General features: G+C 36.7%; 1 protein-coding gene across 1 annotated transcript in view; it reads left to right on the top strand.

The window, feature by feature from the left end:
* The first annotated feature begins 481 nt into the window (after positions 1-481).
* The window catches only part of LOC145665861 (retinol dehydrogenase 11-like), a 34,438-nt gene continuing 21,365 nt past the window's right edge, over positions 482-13,554 (top strand). The window contains exons 1-2 of the mRNA XM_081732975.1: positions 482-620; positions 11,165-11,331. Coding sequence (XP_081589101.1) covers positions 11,172-11,331 — 160 coding nt within the window. The 5' untranslated portion in view covers positions 482-620; positions 11,165-11,171. The remainder of the gene's footprint in view (positions 621-11,164; positions 11,332-13,554) is intronic.

The raw sequence follows: 13,554 nt of genomic DNA, 5'->3' as shown, positions 1-13,554 counted from the left end.
CTTTTTAATAGTTGAACTCTATCAAGAAATTTTAGAGCTTACATAATCTTTATCTTACTAAATAGTACACAATTTATTATTTGTAAAGAACATATACGTATATTTGGGATTTTCAACTATAATATTTGACACGGAGTTGATTTAAATTTTTTTCTGTCTTTTTGCACTAATGTTTAATCCAAGAAGACCACAGTTTTAAAAACGCTGGACTAGAGCATAGCGTCAAAATAGTTCATTTCACTCCCTCAAACAATGAGGCCGAAGCTTTCTCTTTATGGTTGTCGACTGCGTTTTAGAATCTTCTTAGGTGGCACCACTGTAGCTTTCTCTCTGAGCTTGGTAGCGAAATTGCTTTTCCAATTTTTTATTCTCTTGTTTTCCAGAATTATTTAATCAGCTAAATGTCAAACATAATATTACGGCAATGATGATGTAAGTCTTACGTTTGGAAGGGGAAGGAATGTGGAATTGTATGTGAAAACGACAAACAGGTTCTAATTTCTGTTCCTGACTTAATTCGACTAACAACTCCAAGACTTCGGTGAATATCAATACTTTTCGCTGTTAAATCACCAAGATTTGCATACATTCTGCAAGGAAGGAAGGAACCAACTTCTAAGGTATGGCAAATTTTTTGTAGAGCAGTGTTTGCATTTGCGAATAGTAGCGATCAAAACTTCAGTTCTTGTTCTGTACGTGGAGTAGTAGGCCTATTCATTGTAGAAGTAGAAACTTTTCATTAATATGTACGGTAGAACACTCTGGTACCCAGAGGCGGATCTGGCCCTAGACGGGGGGCCTAGGCCCCCAGTTTTTTGACTGACAAAAATAATTGAAGCTATTACTTACATATTTTTGAAAGTTTATAGTAATCTCATGGTATACCTATCATAACCTGAGTTCTGGCTGCTCCCCCTCAGTTTATACCTTCTAGATCCACCTTTGCTGGTACTAGTTCCGTATTCAGATGTACACTCATGTCCAAAATTATTGTCGCATGTCTATAAATATGTTGTTGTAGGAATATAATTTGATAGCGTATTTGCCCGGTATTTCTTAAAATGTTAGAACGTGTATAATCGGCAAATACATATATGTGGCAAATTTCATGTCAAAAGAGCAGTAAATAAGAACAAAACGAAAATAAAATTTTCTTGTCCATTTAGCAACGTTTTATTTTACTCATAATTTTCGTATTGATAATTCTTTTCCTATGAAATTTACCACAAATATACATTTCCCGATTCTACACATAGTATCAGTATTAAAAGTATCCTGCAAAATCATTATCAAATTATATTCTTAGAAGAAGACAGTTATAGATATGCGACAATAATTTTGGACATGAGCGTACAAGGTTCAATGTGCGTACACAGTGGTGATTGCAGAATATTTCGCCCAGGGGGACTCTCGTGAAATGAAATGAAAGTAATTTAAGTATGAATTCGATTTCGATCGTTTCTAAACCATCGAGTTATTTATTCGAATGAGTAATTTATTCGATTTTTCCTTTTCAGCATTAAGACTTTAAACCTACTGTTTAACGTAAAATCTGAATCACACGTGCTCTTACTGGGAATTGGATCTTGGTATCCCACTCCGAAGACGCGTTTACTAATCCTATATTCGCGAAGATGATCCAAAACATACATGAATTCCGCAAATCTAGAGGAACGAAATTTACTGAAGCCAGTGAGCATTTCCAGCCTTAAAACTACTGCACACGACTTGATAATTGTTACAAAACTACGAGAAATTAGGCAAATATAAATAAGAGAAATTCATGTGTGTTAGCGTTTCCTACGAGACGAGAAACACATTTTCAAATTTGAGACGAGACCAGACGAGAAATATTACCATGACTAGAAGCGAGACGACGAGACATTTCTCGAGTCCCATGGACAACACTAGTTCACTCAAGCTTTATATCTCAAACGCTCTTAGCTCTATGCGATTCATAATATTAATACCATAAATTGATAAAGTGATTGTGTGAAGACAATGAACAGCATTTTTCAACGTTTAAAGATACACAAGTCCAGTGGCGTATTTACGAATTTGTTTCGGGGGGGGGGCTTTACCTGAAAATGTGAAAATTCTGCAAGATATTTCATATAATTTACTATAGTAAGTAAGATTTTGTGGGGGGCTTAAGCCCGGAAACCCCCCCTAAATACGCCACTACACAAGTCATTATGTGCACCATATACTATGTACGTAATAAATATGATTTAAATGTTATATCACACCCTTCGTGGATTTCTCGTGACATGCAAGGATTCTGGCCTTGCCACCACGAAGTCCAGACCTCACCTGTGGTAATGCCCTATGGGGTTCATAAAGATCATCGTTGCACAAAAGCGTCACGATAGCACCGCCGAACTGACAGAAGCTGTGAAACAAGCTTTCACTCAAGATACACCTGCAATGCTCCGCAAAATGTCGCACTGAACCTCGCAGCGTATTATCCTTTGTCATGAGAATGACGGTCAACAGACTGATCCTTTGGACATTTAATGTTTCCTATCTCAATAAAACTTCTCAAAAGCATTATTGTTCATGTCATTCAGTTCTTTCCGTGTAGTTATTTACATACGTTTAGAGATTTATGTTACTTATTTTCAAGGGTACGGGGACTTTGGGGCCACCCTGTATTTTGATTGTCAGAAACACTCTTTCTGTTGTACAGTCAGCGACAAAAGTTCTTTCCATTTGATGAAATTAGTTTCGTAAATAACTTTAGAATGGGAGGACAATTTGAGTACAGGTTTCAGTAAATTAAAAGGAATGTAATTTTCTGTACGTTCCAGCCATACCACCGTTATTTCCAAAATAAATTTTACCAAACGGAAACAAACTTTTGTCGTTGACTGTACCTGGAGTTTTTTTTTAAAGGAACACGTCATAGTTTTTAATTTTTGTTCAGGTCCGCGGGTGTAGCTGAGAATATCGCTCACCTCTGATGTTCATGCGTTCCTGGTTCGATCCCAGCTTGCGCCAAGTGGACCTTGTGGTTAACAAATACTGTCTTCCTTTGTGGCTGAACATGGGGTCTTCCATATCCTCCCACACCACCCTCCTTAACTTCGTTGTATAATCGTGAGATATTAAACTAACAAAAAACTAAATTATTAGGTAAAAGCTGTCGTGCTGGTCAAAAAGAAAAGAGAGAAAACAAGATAGAATTAAAAAGAAATCGAAATACAAGTTTCCAATTAGTATTACGTAAGTCAGTTAGGGTAACTATTACGTAAGTTAGCCAAAAGGAATCGCGCAACTTCAATATGTAATTATTAATGTTTAGTATAATGTACGCTCTTAAGCTGGTGTCCTCTCTATTGCCGTAGGGAAAACAAAGACATACTAAAGATGATGTACAATTGAAATTAATACAATATTTCTGAAAGAATAAAACAGCTGTTTTAAAAATATAAATTTTAATTCGGCACTCACATTCTATTAGAATCAGTAAATTGGACTTTCTTTACTTTTTAACAGACGTCAGGAAATCAAAATTTAGTAATTATCGACATTTCAAACAATTGTAAAATAAGTAAACAAATGCAATTCTTTTCAGTACATTTACAACTATTGCAGAATACAAGTACAGTAGAACCCCTCTCGTCCGCCCTCGGCTGGTCCGACACTCCGGTTAATCCGACCATGCTCGAGCCGAACTTGTCCTAAGAACTCGGTCGAAAAAATGTAAAAGCATTTCCAGGCTAGACATCCTGAATGAGGAAAACCTGGGGCAAACCTGAGGCAAATGCTGGGATGGTACTGTACATGTCGTAAGCCGCTTTCTTCCTTTCCCACTTCTTTCTTCCTTCCCTTTCCTTGGATAGTGTGGTCGCCGAGGAATGTCATCCTTCATACGTGACCAGGGCCATGCCGTGGGAGGGGCGAGCGGGGAGACGGCCCCGGGCACCGTAGTAAGGGGGACGAAAAATCCGGGAGAAAGAAGGAAAAAAGATAGGAAAAATTGCTTGGAATATATGTATGGGGCGCCGTCGTATACTCTCGCCCCGGGGCGCTGATTTTCTACGTCACGGCCCTGTACGTGATCATATTTGCCGAAAGCCCAGAAATGTAATTCCTAATCGTAATCCTAAATGGGAAGCTGTAAACTACTTTAGCTATTCTGGCGATGGTTAAAAATTGTCAGGATAAACTTCCTGCAAATCCAAGGAACATGTTTAAATTTTGTAGTCTGCTTCAAATTCCAAAATAATTACTGGCTACAGATGAGAATTCTGATCAAATTCTTTTCATTACAGATTATGTCTACTGGCAGGCCCGTATCCACGGGAGGTCTAGGGGGCCGGGCCCCCTGAATTTTGACTGCCCCCCTAAAATTTTCACGGTAGGCTTGCAAATGAACTATAATATGATTGGATCCGGCTCCCCTAACTTCTACCGGGCTCCCCCTACATTTTTGGACTGGCTACCGGCCTGTCTACTGGTTTAGAACATGTCAGAACTTGCCTTCCTACAAGAAATAGTAGCCACTATATTTCAGTAATGATATTACTCAAGCAAATTAATAGTTATTAAATTGAAAATTAGCTGTCAAAATTGCCACTGAAAACTTAATTTCGTATTTAGATAGTCTAAGAGGCTGAATATGTGAAAAAACAAAAAAAGAGAGAATGTTTGCTGTACTTCTACAAAACTTATATCTTTATGCAATTAACTTCTTCCAAGTCGTTCGTAATCCTACACCAAAATTACTTTCTTTCTCACACGCTAGAGGAGGTTATATTGTATAAACAGGGCAACACCCACTAGTACATATATGATTTAATAAAGAAAATAAATGTACATTTTGTTTGATTTCGATAAAATAATTTCATTCTTGTAAACGAAGATGATTAAAATACAGTAAAAATAGTTTTTAAAACACTGAAAACTACTAAATTTATAAAAAGTGGGTAAATTAAAATAAATATTATCAAAACACATTTAAATAAGTTGTATTCCTACTTCACTTCTGTTATGTATTTATATGACGTAATCGTGACGTGATTGCAACTAGAAAATCTTAATTATGATTTCTGCTAACACGCAACTAATCATCAGAGCCGTAGCTAGAGATTTCGGCACCCGAGGCGAAGTAGAATTCAGTGTCCCCTTCCCTACACTCATCTCACCAAGCTTTTCCTTCTGTCTTTGTTTGTTTACACATTTAAAAGAAGCAAGGTTTTGTTGTTATGCTACGCTGAATTTTTTTCAGGATGCTTGGACAGACCATTGCAACTGCCAAAAGCGATCATTATGTATTCTTTTACAAATAACAGCTGTTTTCAAGAGGCTTATTTTGGACTTTTTGTTAAACTTGACAAAACCACTTTTGGTTGGTTATAGACCCCTACAGATCCACTTTGAGAACAGTTTCCAGTTATAATTGTAAACTTTTGAAATTTTATTCTGTATGTGAGCTCACAAATGATATTTTAATTTCGATTCTTTTACGATAAAAAATATTTTGTGAACTGTAACGGAAATTCAGAAGAAGCCTTTCTTGCCTTTCTTCATTTCTGTTATGTATTTATATGACGTAATCGTGACGTGATTGCAACTAGAAAATCTTAATTATGATTTCTGCTAACACGCAACTAATCATCAGAGCCGTAGCTAGAGATTTCGGCACCCAAGGCGAAGTAGAATTCAGTGTCCCCTTCCCTACACTCATCTCACCAAGCTTTTCCTTTTGTTCCAATATTTATCAATAGAGCTGAAGAATATATTTAATGTTTGTATTTAAAGTCGAAAATATGGTTTGGCTATTACATACTGTATCTTTGAAATTACAGTAATTTCTTAATTTCTTAATGAATCAAAGTTTTGAATTTAAGGTTACTTATTAATAACGAAATTATCACAAAATACAAGCAAAGAGCATATTTATAATTTCCGTCTTTAATATGCATAAATATCAAACCACTGATATTTTTGAGGAATTTTATTTTGCGAAGATAGGATAAAGAAATATTTCATCATTGGAAGAAAGACATTGAATTCTCTATTCTACGTAAAGCAGGCACGTAGCCAGGATTTCGCAATAGAGGGGGGGTCCGTGACGAAATACTGTGATTATCACACCAGGGGCTCGATCATTCTAAACTATTTTACTGGCAACATATATTCGTTCCAGGATTTCGTAATGACGGGGGGAGGGGGCCGTGACATGAAGTACTGTGGTTACATACCAGGGGATCGATCAATCTAAACTATTTTACTGGCAACATACCCATATTGGTTTGTTCAGTGGCAACGATTGGACGTTAAAAGTGTCTGTGTGGGGGAGGGGCAAGACATGATCTGAATATTTGTATATCAATGTTAGCTTCCCTGGTTGTTTCTAATACTTCGTTTGACGAAAGGTTGTATAATTAATAGGATACTATCTTTTTCAGTTAAAATAGCGTATATCGTATTTCATATTTTATTAAGTAAATTGACAAGAGTAACGCAAGTAGGTACTAGCCCTACGAAAGTGTAAGAAGAGATTTTATTCCTTGCTCAAGAACATCTTAAAATTCTGCTTGGAAAATTGTATGATCAGATTATTTAATAACAAATTTGTAAAACAGATAAATAGAAATGATAATATTAATCATAGTAATGCAAATGAGACTTGTTTTGCAAAAGTTTTGTTGAAACTGGAGATTAATGAACAACTAACATTTTTAATTCTACATATGCCATTAAATGTACGTTATTACTCTTAAAAGGACAGTAAATACTATAAGTATGTGCTACGACATTTAAAGAAATATTTACTTTTGCAGCTTCCAGAAACATGTTCGTTGTCATTAGGTACAGTTTTCACTTTCTTGGAACACATCAAAACACAACAATATTTAGAATCACTCCACACTCTAGTTATACAAAATAATTCTAAAACCTAGAATTATGTTGAATTTACTAAATTTAATTGTATATACACTTGTACACCACTTACTTGTATATTACACTGCAAAACAATGGAAAAGGTAGAGGTTGTCTCTTATTACTATCTTTTTAATCAATATTCCTTATTATTAGAAAGAAGAAAAGACATTTTAGCAACTGTCGACTTTTGTGCAATTAAAGAATAACTTATGAAAGCTTTTGTTTTTTTCTTCGAAATGTTGTCTCAATTAGTTTCAAAGCGGTAGACTAATATATCGAGCCGCCCTTGTAAGAAAACATGAAAGTACGCTGGAATTGTTGCACTCCAATCGGTTAATTTTTGGGCAATTTTGCGTGGCAATTAAAGCCCATTTCTTGTAGCTTTCTTAACTTGACAAGAAGACAACCAATAGGTGCTCACGCAAGGCAAATATTGTATAGCACCATTTTTTCTATGAACCAGTTATAAGATACAAAAACTTTACGTTTCCAAATGAAACTATATACATTAATTGGTCACTTCGAAAAAGTGGCGGGGCAACTGCCCCCTTTGCCCCCCGAAACGTCACCCATGGGTTTGTTAGGACAATGAAATGAGAATGTGTTAGTAAGTATTTTAATAATAATAAAAATACTATATGAAGAAATATTGGGTAAAAGAATATAAAAGAGTATTGAAAAAGATATAGTCTTCCAAGGTCATTCGAACTCGTTTCTACTTGTCTTCTTTTTCTTCTTTTTCTTGTCTTCGTTTAATGCCGTCAAGGATAGCAACGAAATCTCTTTCGGCAGTAAAGACATTCTATAAAATGGATTAGTGTTGCCGCGAAATTCAAAATGGCTCATATTATTGGTGATTCTGGGCATTTCTTAAGTTCTATCTGAGACTCTATCTGATCGAACCGGTTTATCGATCGTCATTTGTAGTCCGTAGGATTAGCATGAAGCTAGATGGAATTCGGAATGCTTCGTTACAATAACGTCCATTTTCAACTTGACCCCTCACCGTTTCCTCCACACAAAGCTCCTCATAAGAAAGAGTAACCAAACGCTTCCTGTAGCTTTATATTTTTGACGCTGATTCATCTTCTTCTCGTTTCCTTTTGTTTCATCCTTCCTTAATATTTTTCATTTCTGGATCCGAAGGGGGGGTCCTATCCCCCTGGACCCACCCCTTGGCTACGTGCCTGCGTAAAGTGATAATTCAAAGATGGTAGCATCGCTAAACAAATGAGTATATATAGCAATTGGAAGAAAGCAAGACCAATACATAAAGACAAAAACGATTACCGGTAATAAACATTACCAATAATAATTACTACCAAAGACTAAAACGACAAGTTGAGCTTATAACGACGGGACTTACACTTTTGGCTAAAGTATGTTACGAACCATTGTGTTCTATAGTCTCCAATGGACTTGAACCTATGTCCTCGCGCACAAGACGTAAGTAGATATTTTGTAACGCTGTACACAAGATTGAGTAATTCGACAATAACATGAGTAGTACTGGTCCTGACTTTTATTTATACATAAGATTGATCCCATCTCATGTCATACGGACTTTATGGTGAATAAACACATGTGTGGATTTTCTGGAAACGGAAGAGTAAATGGAACAACTGCTTAAGCTTCAAAGAATGTTCGTTAGATTGAATTCGCATATTGATATTATTATTCGTTGAAATGGCAATTACACTACGTCGTAACTAAACAATTATTATTATTAGCGTACTTTTGAACTTGCACGGCGTAATTACTGCATAGTATGTTATTATTTCTGTAATTTTCCTGGATTGTATGTTATTTCGTTTATTACTGGGCACTAATTTGTCTCCAGGTTGTGGAATATATTAATTTCGGCATGCACTTCGGTGTAAATAGCTTTACAGAAAGAAGCCGGTTCGTTCCAAAGAGCAAAATTGAACTTAGTAAGATTTGAGTTTAGTTTCAAGTTACAAATGTTTGTTGGGAAAGGGCAAATATTAACTATGGGGGCTAATAGGACAATTCGAAACACTTAATTGGTTTGTAGTATCCACTTTTCATGTTATTTTCTCAGAAAGAAACACTATACCTTTTGTTAAATATGTTTCGGGTAGATTAAGCATTGGTGTATTGGTACAGTCCTAGATTTCCCAACGGATAATCTCGGTTCGAATCCCCATCAGGTACTATCTTTCTTTCATAAAACATTTGCTACCAACGTTGGTTGGAGAAGTTACAAGGGATCAATGGCGAGAATCTGAATAAACAGGGTATGCATGTGGGCTCATCATACAGAGTAATGATAAGTAGTTTTCGTATCTATATTCCTCTGTCTCTCTATCTATCTTTCTTGACGTTTCCTTATCATGTTTTGCATCTTTCGCTCTCTGCACCTGCTTTCCGCAGAAGTTTACTATATAATATATATATATACAGTAGAGCGTCGATTATCCGAAGTAATTGGGGGACATGGGTGTTCGGAAAACTGGTTTGTTCAGATAATCGAACTATACATGTTTATTTGCCATGCGCGGAGCGGCACGCCTCAACTCTAAGCTGGCGCAGCTGTTGCTGTGAACAGCTTTGATACTGCCGCTACTTATACAGCCAGTGCCAAACCGACAGAAGTGTGCTGATTGTTGAAACACAGCGACTGGCGGCTTGGCCGGTCAGCAGCGCCTTATGAAGGCCCCATTAGAAGCAATGTTCCGCCAGCGGTGGCTCAGTGCGGCGACTACTGTGGGAAACTTGGTTTGGGAGTGAGGGGGATGATGGACGGTAGGGTGGGAGAGTAACAGGTGCGAGCGAATACACAGTTCGGTTAACCGACGTTCGGATAATCGACGCTCTACTGTATATATATATATATATATATATATATATATATATATATATATATATATATATATATATATATATATGCATTTGTTTTCTTATAATTCCGAAGTGACCTCACCTTGTTTTCAACGAACTTAAAAAGTTCGTTACTGAATTCTCTGTCTGTGTGTCTGTGTTTGTCTGTCTGTTATTTTCGATTTTTTCAATTTTGAACCCTGCATTCGATAGAGCATCAAAAACTATCAGAGAAAGTGATTAAATTTCTGATTATTTTTCGCGTCACTCTTACCGTTCCCGAGATATTCGCTACAAATGGCCGATTTCCAAAGACTTAAGGAGCCATATATCGGGAACCGTAAGTCATACAAAGATCATATTGGTGTTGATCAATATCCAAAAGGATGGAAAATATTTTTGTACTAAATAGTAACCGGTGGCCACTGTCCAACTGGACTACTGGTTTGGCCAATGGCCAGTTGACCAGAGGTCAGCAACTAATATCGGTACCAATTTTTTTACCTGCCCCTTAGGTATTGATTAACACCAATATCATCTCTCTATGACTTACAGTTCCCGTTTGGTCAAACAATGGCCAATTTCTATATATTTAACGAGCCATAGATCGGGAACCATAAGTTGTAGAAGGATGATATTGATGTTGATTACTTAAGAGGATGGAAAATATTTTGGTACCAGTGGCCACTGTCCAAGTGGCCATTGATTTATCCAATGGCCAGTTGGCCAATGGCCACCAACTAATATCGGTACTAACATTTTTACCATCCTCTTAGGTATTGAGTAACACCAATATCATCTCTCTATGACTTACCGGTCCCGTGATATTGGCCAAAATATAGTTCCGATTACGGGAGATTTAAGAAGCCAAATCTCGAGAACCGTAAGTCACACTGAGATAATGTTGGTGTTGATCAATACCTAAGAGAATGGTGAACATTTTAATACTAAATAGTAACCAGTGCCCACTGATTAACGGTCTACTGGCCAACTGGCCACCGTTCCCCAGATATTGGCCAAAAAGTTCAAATTTCTAGATATTTAAGCAGCTATATCTCGAGAACTGTAAGTCATAGAGAAATATTTTACTAATTCTTGCGAGAAAGAGAAGAAGGTGCGGATAAAAAGATTTACTTTTACTTTTAGGAACAATGACAGTTATCCTTCCCGCTCCATCTTTCCATTCTTTTTAAGTTCGTTCTGGCAATGCTCATGGAGCATTTTCAACTGGTTTCTTCTTTCTTTCTCTACTATATATTTGATTTAAATTTTAGATTTTTGGATTGAACATAAAAAGTAGTTGATTACAAGATACTGGATAAATACTTTTTTTTTCTCTCTCAGCATTCTTTGTTGGTTTAAATTATATAAACTGTTCATATGTTTTAAGCTTCTTTATACATACATCGGTTGCTCTTGTTTCTTACAGACTGATCATGGTGCTCTGGGACTTACTGTTTCAAGAGGCAGTGCATTGTCTAGTCAGCCTGTGGATATGGCTTCTGGAAACACTCCAAGCCCTGTGCTATAGAGTCAAATACATAAACGACAGGAAGATGGAGGGAAAAACAGTCCTCATTACTGGAGGAGCTACAGGTCAGACAATAATATTAATCCTTGTATCCTAATAAAATTTTCACTCTTTTTGTGTATAGGATCCCATGTTTGATACCCGACAACTTTCATATTGAAACAGCGTCTTGAGGCAATAGAGGATTTTACTACGATCAAGATATTTATTATTATTATTATTATTATTATTATTATTATTATTATTATTATTATTATTATTATTATTATTATTATTATTATTATTATTATTATTATTATTATTATTACGACTTGAAAACCTAACGTTGTTCCATTTCTTTCATAGTGATATTTTGGTCTCTACAGAGTGATCAGCGTGTTGCGGTTTATACAGCAGATGAAGAGTTGACGTAGTGTTATCCATGTCAATCTAATACTCTAAATATGAAAAGCTGGATACAGGGAGCACTTTATTTTCAAAGTAAATGTTACAAAGAATAAGGCTCACAAATATACAGGGTGAATTTATTCGTAATCATCATTGTAGATCTTCTCCTATATTGCCTCACTGCTGAGAGAGGATATAAATAGAAACCAAACAATCGAATCGAAATGAACCAGAGACATTCAAGTTCAGGTCTATAGTTAAATCCTCAGGAAAATAAATATGGAAACTTTTGTCTTTATAATAATTAATAATCAATATTCTAGATTCCATATCTGTGGTTATATTTTAGATGTTGAAATATTCGCTTTTTAAAGGCTACATTCTATTATTAAGAAGTCTGTATTCATTAATTCATGCTTTGAAAGTTTCCATTTTACGTTTTTATAAATAACTACATACACGTTGTCGGGGCCGGTGGCAGGAGGCGATCAGAACTTTTGCGGCCACTGGTGAGGGAGTCCCACCACAGGTCACGAACATAAAAAGAGATTATTAGCGACAGTATCTCTACCAAAGGTAGCCGAAATCCAACTAACAGAATAATTAATAAAGGATCACGAAAGGTCTCAACAATATCACTGACTTAGAGAGTTGCCTGACATTAAAAATGTAGTGGAGCTGAGCAGTCTATGGGGCTCGGCAATTTATTAGTACGGTAAGGAGGAGGTCCGTCCTGTTCAAACAATGTCCGACTAACAAGGCTGTCGGCAAGGTGATTTGATAGGGAGAGAGAAAACAGGATGAGTGCCTATGTATGACAATAATTAATTCCAAAGTTCAAGCACGAGTTTACGAGATTATAAAGGAGCCTTGATCCGTGAATGTCCCGCAGGTAATTGCCAGCACTTTAGGGCAATGGCGGCTCCAAGGGGGGTCACTAGTTAACGTGAAGCCCACACAACAACGAGATTAATTAGCACACCAAAATATTAGACAACTAGGACTCGTGCAAAGAAATAAATATTTGTAGCGGGACGACAACTTAATAATTAGGCACGTATTATACAACCATGGATTTAAAAATAAAGCTGATGCAATGGAGACAGGATTATTAACACACTTAATGGACCTCAAATACATAAAACTTCACAAGACAAGGTCAGGCTTGGCTATACTTAAATAATTCAGCCTAATAACAATTTAATCGATAAAACAATAAAATGGAAGAGATAGTTATCGCTAACAACCTTAGTTGTAGAATCACTTTACACAAACACTGAAATCGGATATTGGGTGCAAAGAAGTAGACGTGATTCTGAGTCGATGCGAGGAATCAAGATGCACAATTAAAATCACTAAAACAATTTAAATCACTGACCTCGCAATAGAACACCTACTGAGATGAAAGAGTTCCAAGTGGCCTCTGGAGATATCGTCGAGTCCTGTATAAGTCCAGTTGAGCTTAGCGTGGTAACAAGATGTTCACTGCGACCAAGAATTCCCAGAAGATGTCTGTATAGGTTCGAGCGGTAAAACCAACAAGATGCTTCCACTTCCTACGGAGAGTGAAGTTCTTTTCTCCAATCGGAATTCTCACGGCGAATGCAGGAATAGTACTGGAGTCGCAGAACACACACAGAAGGGTGATGGTTCACTCAACTACAGAAGATAAAGAGTTCGGTCCTCAACAGGCGTGACTGGTGTAGTGGTTCACGTAGGAACCAGAGAACGAAAGAGATGTGATAATAATGACTTCGACGAACGGCTTCTTCGGAGGTACTTTCTGTGAGAATATAAGTAGGTGAGGTCGTACTTTGAAAACGTTAGATAGGCGTTTTAAATGACTGGGACGCCGAGTTAGAAGTAGTATGAGTTTTATTGTAAGTTGCTTTTGTACAGCG

This window comes from Thermobia domestica, chromosome 12 (genome assembly GCF_964235325.1).
Source record: "Thermobia domestica chromosome 12, izTheDome1.hap1.1, whole genome shotgun sequence".
In the NCBI taxonomy this organism is placed as follows: Eukaryota; Metazoa; Arthropoda; class Insecta; order Zygentoma; family Lepismatidae; genus Thermobia; species Thermobia domestica.
This window is presented reverse-complemented; position numbering and strand designations above follow the sequence as displayed.